Source organism: Bombus bifarius, unplaced genomic scaffold (assembly GCF_011952205.1).
Source record: "Bombus bifarius isolate JDL3187 unplaced genomic scaffold, Bbif_JDL3187 scf7180000008023, whole genome shotgun sequence".
NCBI classification, from domain to species: Eukaryota; Metazoa; Arthropoda; class Insecta; order Hymenoptera; family Apidae; genus Bombus; species Bombus bifarius.
In genome coordinates this window covers 372,588-386,396 of record NW_022884396.1, presented here as the reverse complement: position 1 = coordinate 386,396, position 13,809 = coordinate 372,588, and the positions used below count along the sequence as shown (strand labels likewise).

Sequence of the window (13,809 nt, the reverse complement as noted above, 5' to 3'; positions counted from 1 at the left end):
ATTTATATATTGCCGCCTTTGCTACGTCATGAAGATAGTAAAGTACATACTATCCGAAGAAGACCGACCTACCTACCTGGTCGTACCAACGGCAAAAATATTTCCGTCCACGGTATGCTCATTCTAATAGAGGGGAAACTGTATATATAAAGTTGATGAAAAGCGAATTGAGCATTTATTATATCCACATTGCGCTTGTATAATTTTAAATTATGAACGATGTAATTTCGGTATGAATATTATTTTTAGTTTGGTAATAAGAGATTTATAAACGCCCTGTTTATAAAAGTATTAAGGAGAAGTAATTGTTATTTATACAATATAGGTCTATATACTTGGAATACGTACAGAGTTTCCTGCCTAGGTTGCTTACTTACTAGAAGGAAGCATTCTGATTCTGATCCTTCGTGGCGGAGAATGTTTTTACTCTTCAATATCCGTGATAATATCGTCGATTTTGTGACTCGACAATAGTTTTCTTTCCCCGCGTGTTCAATTTATTAAATGTGATCAACATCATGGATATACGCGGGATAGAAGTTACGAATCAATTGCGGGTAAGTGAAAGATTTACGCTTTTACCTGATTATACTTGCATTGTTCTATTCGCCTTGTTGTGTTCAATAATTTCCGATGCAGAACTTTGGCGGATTATCGACAAGTCTCTGTTTAATGTCTTTCTTGTTGTATGATAGTTTTGTCGTTAGGTTTTGACAATTTACACATTACAATTATTGCAGTTTTATATGGGAGTTACACTTTCGATACGACGCTCGATTAATTTAGTGATTAATTTGCATAGAAATTTCATATATATATATATTTAAAAGTCAAGAAAAAGTGGAAAAGCATTGAAAATAAAATATTTGGAAACGATAAAGATGTTGAAATTTTGTAAATGGCCAAAAATAATAAGGAATTATATAAATTATAAGGGAAACACATCAATCTCTATATCAGAAACTTCACAATAAAAATGACTTATAATTTTTTCTTTTCAGAGTGCTATTCGTGCTAAATTATTGGAATTAGGGATAAGATATGATGAAGAACTACCAGATTATATTTTAGTAATGGTTGTAAATAAAAAGTCTCGTCAACAGATGCACGAGGATCTATATTTATTTCTGGAAAATTGCACAACTCCATTTGTCGATTGGTTGCATGACCAAGTATTGAAAAAATTGCAGAAAGTTACTGTAGCTAAGAAAAGATCATTGAGGGAATTTGTGCCTACAGTCGTTGTAAAACAAGAGGAAGAAAGGAAAAAGAGGAAGACATCAACAACTTCCTTTTTGGAAGATCAAGCTGCTAATCAGACCATTGATAAGTCTTCCAATAAAAGTGTGAAAGATGATAAATCATTCCATAAACAAAATACAAAAACATTCTTATCTAGTCAAAAATTGGAGACAACACAAAATAAAAGTGTAGATAAACTTGTAAAAGTTGCCAATAACGAGACTAAATCAGATGGAACAGCAAATCATATTGTTCCCCAGCAATCAGTACCAAAAAGAATACAGACAAATGATAGTCAAAGTATGAATACAAATAAAGAAGTTTCAACTTTTGAGTCTTCTAATAATAAATCTAGAGACTCCTATGTTGAGACAAAAATGGACGATACACCATCTAGAAATTTAAAAAGACCACTAGACACGACAAATAGTTATAAGGACAGTTTGGAGAAAAAGCAAAGTGAAGTGAAAAGGTCAAAAGTCGAGGAGGATGGAGAGAGCAGAACAGATGATAACACGAAGAAATTGAAGTCTTGCGTCAATAAACCGAAAGTTACATCTGTTGTATCTGTAAAAAATCGTTTAGGTGTGGTATCACCAAGAAAAAAGTTTGAAGTTCACAGAGAGAAAATGGATATCGAAAGTCGGTCTAGGCAGACTGAAAAGCGTCGGTTGGATAATCGCAATAATAATTTTCCGAGGGGAAGACCTTTTGATACGGAGGATCGTACGAAGAGGAACCGTGAGATCGAATTGAAACATGAATCTGATAAAGTTAGTAGTATAAAAACTCGACTGGGTAATTCCAAGGTCGAAAAAGCATCCAAAAATTTAGAGTTAAGGGAGAAAGTAAATTCTAATCTAAAATCGAAATCTGCAGAAAAAACAACGGGTACGATTAAAGATCGCTTAGGGATCGCGACTGTTAATAAATCACCTAAACAATTAGGGAATAAAGAACCTATAGAATTTAAAAGCAAACCTTTGGAACAAGATCGCGATACCTTGTCCAACAATAAAAATATAAAGAATAGATTGGGACCATTAAAGAATAATTTTAAGCCAGTTAGCGTTAAGTCTGGCTTTAATTCGTCAATCAGACGTTCTCAAAGTAGCGAGGATGAGGACTACCTCAATCTAGGTGCAGAAGAGGAATTAGATGATGACCCACAATCTGTGGGTACAAGTGGACCTATTAAATCCCATATAATAGCTGTAAATAAACCTGTACCAGTTAAGACTGATAGAAAACGACTGAAATTATTAGCAAAGAATAACAAAGAATGCAGCGATGCAGAGGAAGAAGTTGAGGAAACTAAAATACCCAGTAAAGTAATTGTGACACCAAGACCTCTAAAACCATTGCAACCAACGCAAAAACGTGCTACGCAATCACTTTTATTAAGAGCTGTTGCCGAGGCAAATCAATCTGTTGTTACACAAAAGAATCCGGAGCCATCCTTATTGGTATGTATAAAATGTAATAGATACTAATAGTACTGATTAAAAACAATTTGATACATATTTTAATCGATGAATATTTTTTCATTAAGAAACTTTCACAGGAAAAAAAGCAAACATTGAAACATCTTAAACCACCCGCTGTGCGAGACGTGGGTCAAAATTTATCAGTACATTTGAATTCCAATAAAAGATTGGTTATGGAAAAAATACAAGTAGAATTAAATACAGATGTTTCAGAATCGAAATCAAAGCCTTGTAAGTGTATTTTTACTCTACTTTTTCTTTTTTTTTTGGAGATATATATAATACTTAAAATTGTTTCTCTAATATTTAGTATTATACGGTCTGTAGATGTACCGCAACCAGTTACCGAGGAACATATGGGTGTCGTAATGTCTTTATTCCAAAGGAGTGACGACAACCAAAAATTTTTAGTTACGCTCAATGGATATAACACTAATTTAATGAAAGATAAAGTGACGTCTGACGACGATGAACGACTGGAAATGGAGGTACGTACTTTGTAATTGTCTGAACCGTAAATTTTCTTTGATTCTGCTTATTCATTTTATCAATTGACATTAACTTATAGGTGAATGAGGATGACGAACTTGCATTATCAACAATTCAAAACGATATATATATTCAGAATGAATCAGAAACTTCTGTCTTTCAAGCAACGGAAATTGAAACTGAAGGTGATATAAGCGTAAAAGAAAGAACGGAGGAGAACAATGAAAATTGCAATACGGAGAATGTAGAGAAAATAGAAGAGATACCAAAAAAAAGGAGAAAATTAAGCCCAATTATTTATAATAGATCTCGTTTACCAAGTCCCACAGATTTAAAATCCAGCACATTATTAACGAATCCATTATTAGCTAAACGTAAATAATACAATTTCACTAATTTACTTCTTACATAAATTCTATAATACAAATTTTACAAATATAACGTTGTCTTTTGCATCCAGGTCTAGATAAAAAACCACTAACAGAAAACACGGTAGCGGTGATAGATAAATCGAAAGAGAAATGTAGATACTGGCCCAATTGTACATTAGGAAATAAGTGCGCGTATCTTCATCCCCTCATTATGTGCAGGTTACTATTTTATTTAATTCTTTCCATTCATTATCATTCACATTAGTTAAGTATTTTTTAACTGCTTCTTATCTTTTCCTACATTATAGTGCATTTCCTGCGTGTAAGTTTGGAGACAAGTGTGCTTACAGACATCCCAAATGTAAATTCGGCTTGTCCTGCACAAAACTAGGATGCGTGTTCTCTCATCCCGCCCAGCAGTGCAAGTATCACCCATTCTGCACTAAACCAGCGTGTCCATATTCTCACCCGATGCCGGTCGCTGTGGAGGCGTCTAGTCAAAGGGCGAAATTCACATGGCGCAGACAAGATTGAGTCACACCATTGTACAAACGATGTACAAATTTTCCTTTCCTCTAATGATAGATTGACATGTATATTAGCAAGGATACTATCACGACTACTTGATTTTCAGTAACAAAACTCGATACATGTAACGAGAGTAGCAATAATAATAGCAATAGATCAATGTTGTCCAATTATATTATGTTAGGTGCGTTGTTGATAACTAAGAGACTAATTAATGATTGACAAGTATTAAGGATCTTTCCTTTTTACTCAGAGATCTTATACATTCGTAGATATATTTAGTTAATGTACATGTATTGCACTTTACGAATACAGTGTTACAGTAGTATAACTTTTATCGATTACGGTCAAAAATCTTTTATTACAATGTACCTTGTTCTTTCACATATTGCTAGCGATAGTATTCTTGCTGATGCAATGAAAAAAAAGTAACATTCTACTTTGTACAAATGAACGAGTGTACGTTTCGATCGCAAACTTTGGATGGAATTTCGACGTTCGACTCCCATTTAATCTGTATCATACATCATGTCGATTCACGGAGCAGCAGTTTGCATTTGTTCAGTAATACATTTAATGGCGTTCTAGTTTTATTCGTTCCCCGGTCTACGAATTACAGGCATTGTCTTTTACCATTTCGCCGATCTGTTTAAATAGATTGCGTGGAGTGTCTATTCGTTTTTCTCCTAGTTTTAAGAAAACATCAGTGAAACATTACATTAATTCGATATTAATGCGACTTTAACAAATAATATATATAATTGTAGTAAACAATGAGTTTTTTGTTCACTCTTCTTGCCTATTTTAAACATAGGCATTCAATTCTTTTTCTACGTTATATCAGACAGAATCCTACCTTCGAAATTTACACGAACTATATTTATTAATCAATGGCTGTGCAATGTAATTGTCATAACATAATTTCACTCGAACAATAGAAAATATTTGTTCGAGAATTACAAATGATATAAACTTTTTTGTGTAATTTATAATTTTTATTATCATACGTGAATGTAGCGTAAAAGAAAGCGAAAGCCAGCTTTGTGCACTTTATTATCTGTTTATTAAACCAATGAAATTAAATTCATTAATCAACCTGTTTAGGTACTACGAGAATATAAATCTTGTATAAAGGACTATAAATACACGGTTATATCTATAAATTTTAAGCAATTCTATTTTCTTAAATATTCCTACATTTTACCTTCATCATCCAATCAATACTAGAATTACCGAACCGTAATGTGCTTTGATATACTATATATATATATATAGTATAGATATAATCATAATTAAAATAATATCAGATAATGTTTCTATTTCAGTAAAAGTTAAGATCAATTTTGTTATAATACACACGTATTTTTGGTAAGCGCAAAAAGAAAATCTGAAATCTTCGGGGTAATTATACTGTTAAAGTATAAGTTTATTTCAATAAAAATCACAAATATAACAGTATCACCAGTAGTAATTTCTTCTGATTATTATGCTTCAACATTAACTCTTTCAGAATCTAGATTGAACTTTTTAAATATCAAAGATACTAAGAAATTATCTTGCAGTTAATCTGTATTAATTACGTAATTAGTTATATCTTCGTATTATATTTTATTCGCCTATTATATATTATATATTTATATATTAAATTCTCGCGATAAACCTGTACACACATATGCATACGTATATATAAATTGCTACTGCTGCTTTATAATCTAAGAGCATGTTTTCCTCTACTTGTAGATCAATTCTTCCCCACTGGACAGGTGTTTGTTATAAAAAAAACCTGTCTAATACGATAACACGACAATGAAATGTTTGTGCCATTCCGTAGATACGGAAATAATAATATTATTTTGATTCACAATAGTTTGTTCCATGTCTCATTACTATGAGTAATGAATGGGCTTAGAATATATTCTGTAAATGCGACGATTCATCAAATTTTCTAATTAGTCACAGGGATAAACGAAGAGGAAGATACAAATTACAATGGTACAAGAAACTAAAATTTGCTTCACTGTCGTTGGAATTGCTTGATCGTATTCTTAGTGTATTAATACCTGTATTAGAAATGGTACCTCAATCGCCATTGCAATATACCATTAATCAAGTGCCTATGAAATAAATTTAAATATTCTGTGGTACAAGATTAAGAATAGAAATATGAGCGAGTCATAACGAATATGAAATTCTCTTATTGTCTATAATTATCAAATATTATTGTATTAAATATTCACGAATGCAATTACGAAGTCTTCAAAATTACCACTGAATAGTTGCTCGAAACATGTATATAACTTGTCTAATTCAGTCCCGAGTAAAATAAAGATAATAATTATAATAGAACAATAATATTTTGCACGAGAAAATTTCAGAAAATACCCTGTCGTTGTGAATATTTCCTCCGACCTTATCTTATCTCACGAATTGACACGGTGTCTAGTCGGAGCTTTCTGCCGTTCCGTCCAGTTTTCTTTCGAAACTCGTGGCCAGCCCAACGCATCCCGTCAAATCGTGCACATGCTTTCAAATTACAATTTCGCATAATTCATCACTACCACAAACAGTGTTTCGATTTGTGCCTTCATTTCCAAATATATAGTCGCGAATTCCATCATCGCGATAACATTTCGTTAAGAAGAGTACGTGACTGTTTGTTCGTCTATCTGAAGCTCTCAATGTTATGCCTATTTCTCAATAAATCATAAGTAATATTACTAAAATAATTTCCATTTATCCATCAATCCTTCTCTTCTATAATTATACTATATTTTCAAATAATATTAATATTACCATGTTAATATTAATATTGATATATCTTCAAATTCATCGTAATTGATTTTTCTTTGGTATGCTCAATTACTTGTACCAATTGGTAAGTTTCGTAGCACGAATAACGAGCATATTCAAAGATTTATCATTGATAAAGACGCGGAGCGACTCGATATTTCATGTCTTTAATTAGCCAAACGGTAAAACAACGCTAGCAATGGAAGAAATTTGGCAGGAAAACATCACTGTCCACTACCCTGCCGCCGAAAGGACCATAGGCCAATCAAGAAGTAGTGGGGAGGCTTACAGCTCATCCTTCTTCGAAGGATTACGAGTCCAAACTACCAAAACCGCAATAAAATTTCTAATTAGTCCTGCACTTGCTGTCGTAGTAATAACATTGCTAGCTAGACAGAAAGATGTCGAGAAAATCGGCTGCACGTAAGAGAAAGCAAGTGAGCTCCAAGCGAGTGAGCTCCAAGCGAGTGAGCACCAAGCGAGTGAGCTCTATGCAGGGCAAGGAGACGAAAGATCGGATTATGGTACGTACCCCTTTTTCTCTTAAAGATTTTGATTAAAGTGAAATTCATTCGACCATCAACATTAATTCTTCGTTACTTTTCCTTTATAAGGCAGATATTTTGGAATTCATTGAGATGAATTAAAAATGTAATTGTTAAAATTGCAGGAATATGCTATCATCCCCGAATGTCAGGATCGGTCATACTCTGAAAAAGAATATACGACTTCTCGGGAGGAGAAGATGTGGGATCCGAATGTGAATGTGGAGGGTTGGTTCGATCACTATATTCTGGTAGCCCGAACTGCTTTAACATTGAAGCAGCAACGTGAGGGCATTCCAAACACGGAAGCAATGGAAAACTCGTGTTCTGGTGTTGCGGAACAATACATATCGGATGTTCTTCACAACTCCAACTATGAGCCGCACGAAGCGCTGCAAATGATATGTACTCAAGATATACCGCAGAAAATCGTTGACAAATGGAAGCCAGAGGATATGGTAAGTATCGTACAGTTGATTTTATATCGGGAGTCGAATATTAGAATATTGATAATTTGGCGATCAAATTGAATCGATTATGACAATACAATAAAAATTTCCAATTTTTACACTAGCGTACAACGTTTCATATTTCAAAGTAGATTCTTTAAAGAATTTTAATTGATATCATATAACTCGTAGCGTTGTCTTTCTTTATTTGTTACTATACCTCTGCTTATATTTAATAGTGGAAACTCTATTAGAATGAATTCGCTCTTGGAATATAAAAAAAACTCTTCTACGCCATTGTAGTATCTTTTGACGAAGAATTAAACATTCTAATCTTTTTGTTGTTGCGTTTTGATGTTACAGCAACTCTTCACGGATGGTATCATGAAATACGGCAAAAAGTTTTCAGTCATTAGGAGGAAGATGCTTCCGCATAAACGAGTAGTAAGTTTATTTTCCTACTGCGATAGCTTTTCATAATGTATTTTTTGTCTACCCCTTTTCATTTCGTCTCCAAGAATTAATTTCAAAGAATAAACGAAAACATCTCGAACTTTGTGTTCGCAGGAAGATTTTAGCCTCTTCTACTACGTATGGAAACGAAGCAGTATGGCAGAAGCTTGGAGAAAGTCTCGTGCGATAATTAAAGCCAAAAAACGTAAAATGGAGGAGGAACGTCTTAGGAAACAGTCGAATAACGAACCTCCTTGTAATCTGTCGAATGGCAAAGTTATGACGCGCAGCGCGACTGCCGCTGCGAAACTCGCTCTCCAAAATAGCGAGGGGACAGATAACGACAGTAAGTCGTCTACATCGACAAGTCCATCGGAGAAGGACGAAGAAACTTCTAGTACAGCAGAGTCCACGGATTCTTCGAGGGAACATGTGAAAAAAACAGAAAATGGATTACCCGAATCTGCTATCTTGGAAAAGTCTCCGATGAAAAACAAGCAAATTTCTGATAGCTGTGGAAAACAAAGAGCTAAAAGGAAATTGTCAATTCCACGCAAAATCGTTAACTTCGATGAAAAATCTGCGGATGAAGCCGAGGAAATTAGGTGCGTCCCAGCACCCATTATACCGCGGTGGAAAAAACGGAGAAGAATGAAGAACACGTTGTTTAATAATACTCGAGCGTATATCAGTGTGATTTGCAATTGCCAATGTAAATAGTTAGTTTCAATTAGATCTGATGAACTTTTGTGCCATTTTGTAAGACACAACGAACGAGCAAAATAATTGAAACATATTATCATTATAAGTTTTTACGGATTTTGCGAAATACTAGGATATTTTGAGAATTGAAGAAGTTGCTGTCAGTACAAGACAGTTCCTTAGTAGTTAATTTATATAAATGTGCATTATTGCCACAATTAAGCAATGTTTTGTATAATTTAGTACTTATAACTTAGTATGTATATTTTTTCATTTAGATATTTTTCTCGACGTGCAATACACTTCACCCAGTAAGCAACATCGGAGTGTGATATTGTTAGAATTTTTATTCATGTTTGTAGTATATGATGGTCAATAAATTGTCGATGAAAGGACGAAAGTAATCTACTGCATTTTTAAATATTCCACTTTTATTGCATACGATCTGTGTCATTAAATGAAATCCTTTGTAATTAGATGCTAGCACACTGTAAGCATGTAACAGCGAGATTTTCTTGAGACGAGGCGCCGCGTGTTTGGAATATGGTGTATGGGTGTATGTGTTTCTGTATGAAAGAGTATGACACAATCATTCCTTTTTTCGCGTTCGAAACTCGCCCCCTTGCGGATTTGCACAATTGTAACCATCCTACTACTAATAAAACGCGTCATAAACAGCATATTCGTATTTCTTTTTATACCACCCTTATCCTTACACATATAACATAAGAATTCTTTTACAGAGAATTTTCCAATTGCGGGATAGGTTACATATTTTAATCAGTTAAAAAAAAAAAAAAAATAAAAAAAAAGAACGAGATATTAAACACGAATATATGATAAATTAAAACTTAAAAAAAACGGACCAGTAGCATGCCGTTTACTAGAAAGGGCTTGAGACAAAGATGTTAGTCATTGTTTAAGACGATGTGCAGGCTGGCAACGAAAGCTCGCTGCGACGATGACGCATCGCCGTTCTTCGTTCCACGGAAGTGGAGGAACACCTCTATTCTCTTAGTTACGATTAGTCTGTTACTCTAACGCGTTATTCTTTTTCCTTGTTTTTCTTTTTTTTGCATTTTTCAAATTCTGCTGCTAATTATCACGACGACACCCAATTTATTTTTGCTAGTTTTGTACTTAAGGAAAGAAAAGAAAAAAATTAAAGACTGAATTTGTGTAGAAATCGAACGAGATTTTGTTTAAGAATCTGCACGTGGTAGAAAATTCACGATAAATCTGTTCAAGTCTACGATGTGGACAGTTTGGACGATCTGGATCGTTCGTGAATGCTTATCACAATACGTAGCAAGCAGTATCGCTGTTTTTGTATAGAATATACGATTGTTTCAATAAGGAAATTCAACATTTTAATCTTTCTAATTTATTAACTTCTTTGGATTTTAGGATGGTAATTTCGTATTTGATCTTATGAAGATTGTTATAATCGTTGATTGATTGTTGTTGTTATTTGTAGATTTGTGTGCATTATACGTTAATATGATCGAAAGAACGTTGTGTTCGTAAAAATCAATGATCCTGTTCAATCTTTGTCCTCGAAATATCTGTAATCAGCTCCCTCAATTTTACTTTCTTGCGCATGAATAAGAATAAACAAAATTCAAATTTACGCGTAAAGAATTGTATCTTTGCACAGTATCTCTTTGTTGAAAGTAAATGTTTATTTGATGACCAATAATAATGATCTAATTCTTGGTAGCCAAAGACGTAGAAAATAGAAAATTGCATGTTGAAGTTGTATACTTCTAAAAAAATCAAATAACAAATCCGTAAAATGGAAACATATAAAGAATCGAGAACAAAGGGTATCAAATACAAGTTTTATACTCTAATTGCCGGAAATAGGAAATTTACAATTGCGCGCTCTATGTTCTCGCAATCATTGAGAATTTCACTAATTTTCACTTATATGTGTATAAATCTTGCTTGCCATCGAACTGGGACACTTTGAAATCCTTCTCGTTTTACAATGAATTCTTCTGTCGCAATTCGTATCATTTCCATTTCATTCATCCGCAATAGAAGAGCTTCAAGAAAGAACTATACAAGAAAATTTGCAAAGAGATCAAACCGGCATTCTTCCGTCCGTTCAATATTTAATTCTTGTCTCTTTCTTTCGCCACTCTAAATACGTACACGACAAGTTCTCAAAATTCATTGGCTTACATTGTTGTACATGGAGTTGCTCATGTATCATCAAAGTGAGGGAAGAACAGAGACGTGTGCTCGCCTTGGACTTTTCCGTGATTCAATTGCGCGATTCTTTCTTACGAATTTTTTCGAAAGCACGGTAACGATGATAGATAAATCGAAAGAAACATGTAGATACTGACCGAATTGTACATTAGGAAATAAGTACGCGTATCTTCATCCCCTCATTACGTACAGGTTGCTATTTTATTTACTTCTTTCCATTCATTAACATTCACGTTAGTCAAATGTTTTTTAACTGCTTCTTATCTTTTTCTGCATTATGGTGTATTTCTTGCGTAAGTTGGGAGACAAGTCTGCTTACAGACATCCCAAATGTAAATTCGGCTTGTCCTGCACAAAACTAGGATGCGCGTTCTCTCATCCCGCACGGCAGTGCAAGTATCATTCATTCTGCATCCAATCAGCGTGTCCATATTCTCACCCGATGCCGGTTGCTGTGGAGGGGCCTAGTCAGAGGACGAAGTTCACGTGGCGCAGACAATATTGAGTCATACCACATTACAAACGATGTACAAATTTCTTCTCTACATGTAGGTCAATTCTTCCCCACCGGACAGGTGTTTGTTATAAAAAGAATCTGTCTAATACGATAACACGATAATGAAATGTTTGTGCCATTCCGTAGATACGGAACTAACTATAATATTATTTTGGTCCGCAACAATAGTTCGTTCCATATGTCAATATTATGTAATGAATGAATAGAATATATCATAGAAATACGACAGAATATATCGTACAAATACGAAGATACATAAAATTTTTTAATTTGTCAAAGGGATAAACAAGAAGAAAGATATAGATCACAATGGAACAAGAAACTAAAATTTCCTTCACTGTCGTTGGAATTTTCTTCGAGATCTATTCTTAAAACTAGCGCTTGATCGTATTCTTAGTGTATTGATATCTGTATTAGAAATGGTATCTCAATCGCCATTGCAATATACCATTAATCAAGTGCCTACGAAGTGAAATATAAATATTCTGTGGTACAAGATTAAGAATAGAAATTTGTGCGAGTCGTAACGAATATGAAATTCTTTTATTCTCTCTAATTATCAAATATTATTGTATTAACACGCTCGTCGCCACGTCGATCATATCGGTGCGACGGGTATACTTTCGTGGGCGCCCCGTCACCAACGTATGTTAATTAAATATACGATATTATATATAGCATATACAACGTAAAAATATTGAAAATACATTTCGAAACACATACTTTTTACTAATTTATATTCTGAATAATATATTATATTATTCTATATCGCATGATATTCGTTAAAACATTCCAAACACATTTGAGGCGATTTTGGGCATTTCGACCAAGAGTTGTAGACCGTCATTACTACTTCCCTCACTTTCAAATACAGGGTGTTTGATAACTGCTGGTGCAAGCGGAAAGGGGGCGATTCTACGCGAAATAAGAAGTCGAAAATATAAAATAAAAATTTTTTTTAATTTCTTTTTTTAATTTTTCCATCGAGACAACGATCTACAGTGAGATCCGTTATAACGTTTTTTCGCGTAGAATCACCCCCTTTCCGCTTGTACCACCAGTTATCAACCACCCTGTATATTTTCACACCGTTTACTGAACATTTTGAGGATGAAAAAATCACTGATGTACGTCTCACTAGTATGCTCCTCGATTAAATGAAAGATCTCAGATATCTGCCATGAGATACCCTTGAATACTCTAGCTGGAAAGCTTATCGCTTTTTCCATTTCAGAAATAAATAATCTTTTCTTTTGCAACGAATCGAAGGCGATAAACATTGAATTACCGCTGTCGCTCTATTTACGTTTGCGTATCGACGGTCGGATTTGGGCCCCGCAGGAAACTTAGCCGAATCACGCTGGGCGACGAACGTGTTAAATATTCACGAATGCAATTACGAAGTCTTCAAAATTATCACTGAATAGTTGCTCGCAACATGAATATAACTTGTTTAATCCAGCTACAAATAAAATAAAGATAATAATTATAGTAGAACGATAATATGTTGCCGGCGAAAATTTCGGAAAATACCCTTTCTGCCGTTCCGTCCAGTTTTCTTTCAAGGATCGTGACTAGCCCAACGAATCCCGTTAAATCGTGCACATGCCTTCAAATTACAATTTCGAATAATTTATTATTACCATAAACAGTGTATTGAGTTGTGCCTTCATTCCCAAATATATAGTCGCGAATTCCATCATCGCGATAACTTTTCGTTAAGAAGAGTACGTGACTGTTTGTTCGTCTATCTGAAGCTCTCAATGTTATGCCTATTTCTCAATAAATCATAAGTAATATTACTAAAATAATTTCCATTTATTCATCAATCCTTCCCTTCTATAATTATACTATATTTTCAAATAATATTAATATTACCATGTTAATATTAATATTGATATATCTTCAAATTCATCGTAATTGAGTTCTCTTTGGTATGCTCAATTACTTGTACCACTTGGTAAGTTTCGTAGTACGAATAACGAGCATATTCAAAGATATATCATTGATAAAGACGCG

At 34.0% G+C, this 13,809-nt stretch overlaps 2 protein-coding genes across 3 annotated transcripts; both read left to right on the top strand.

Moving 5' to 3' along the window:
- Positions 1 to 373: 373 nt before the first annotated feature.
- Positions 374 to 5,286, top strand: LOC117207172 (zinc finger CCCH domain-containing protein 14). Of its 2 annotated transcripts, none has more exons than XM_033447115.1 (7): positions 374 to 557; positions 1,002 to 2,708; positions 2,807 to 2,960; positions 3,057 to 3,217; positions 3,298 to 3,592; positions 3,679 to 3,808; positions 3,898 to 5,286. In XM_033447115.1, the coding sequence occupies exons 1-7, from the start codon at positions 519 to 521 to the stop codon at positions 4,121 to 4,123; spliced, it is 2,712 nt and encodes a 903-aa protein (XP_033303006.1). In that variant the 5' UTR covers positions 374 to 518; the 3' UTR covers positions 4,124 to 5,286. The 2 variants fall into 2 exon arrangements, with proteins under 2 accessions (XP_033303006.1, XP_033303005.1); XM_033447114.1 differs by having other exon boundaries at positions 375 to 557; positions 2,795 to 2,960.
- A 1,660-nt stretch (positions 5,287 to 6,946) lies between these two features.
- Positions 6,947 to 10,159, top strand: LOC117207178 (mesoderm induction early response protein 1-like). The gene is made up of 7 exons (XM_033447124.1): positions 6,947 to 7,260; positions 7,301 to 7,359; positions 7,405 to 7,431; positions 7,578 to 7,910; positions 8,265 to 8,345; positions 8,469 to 9,037; positions 9,802 to 10,159. The coding sequence occupies exons 1-7, from the start codon at positions 7,107 to 7,109 to the stop codon at positions 9,842 to 9,844; spliced, it is 1,266 nt and encodes a 421-aa protein (XP_033303015.1). The 5' UTR covers positions 6,947 to 7,106; the 3' UTR covers positions 9,845 to 10,159.
- Positions 10,160 to 13,809: the final 3,650 nt, after the last annotated feature.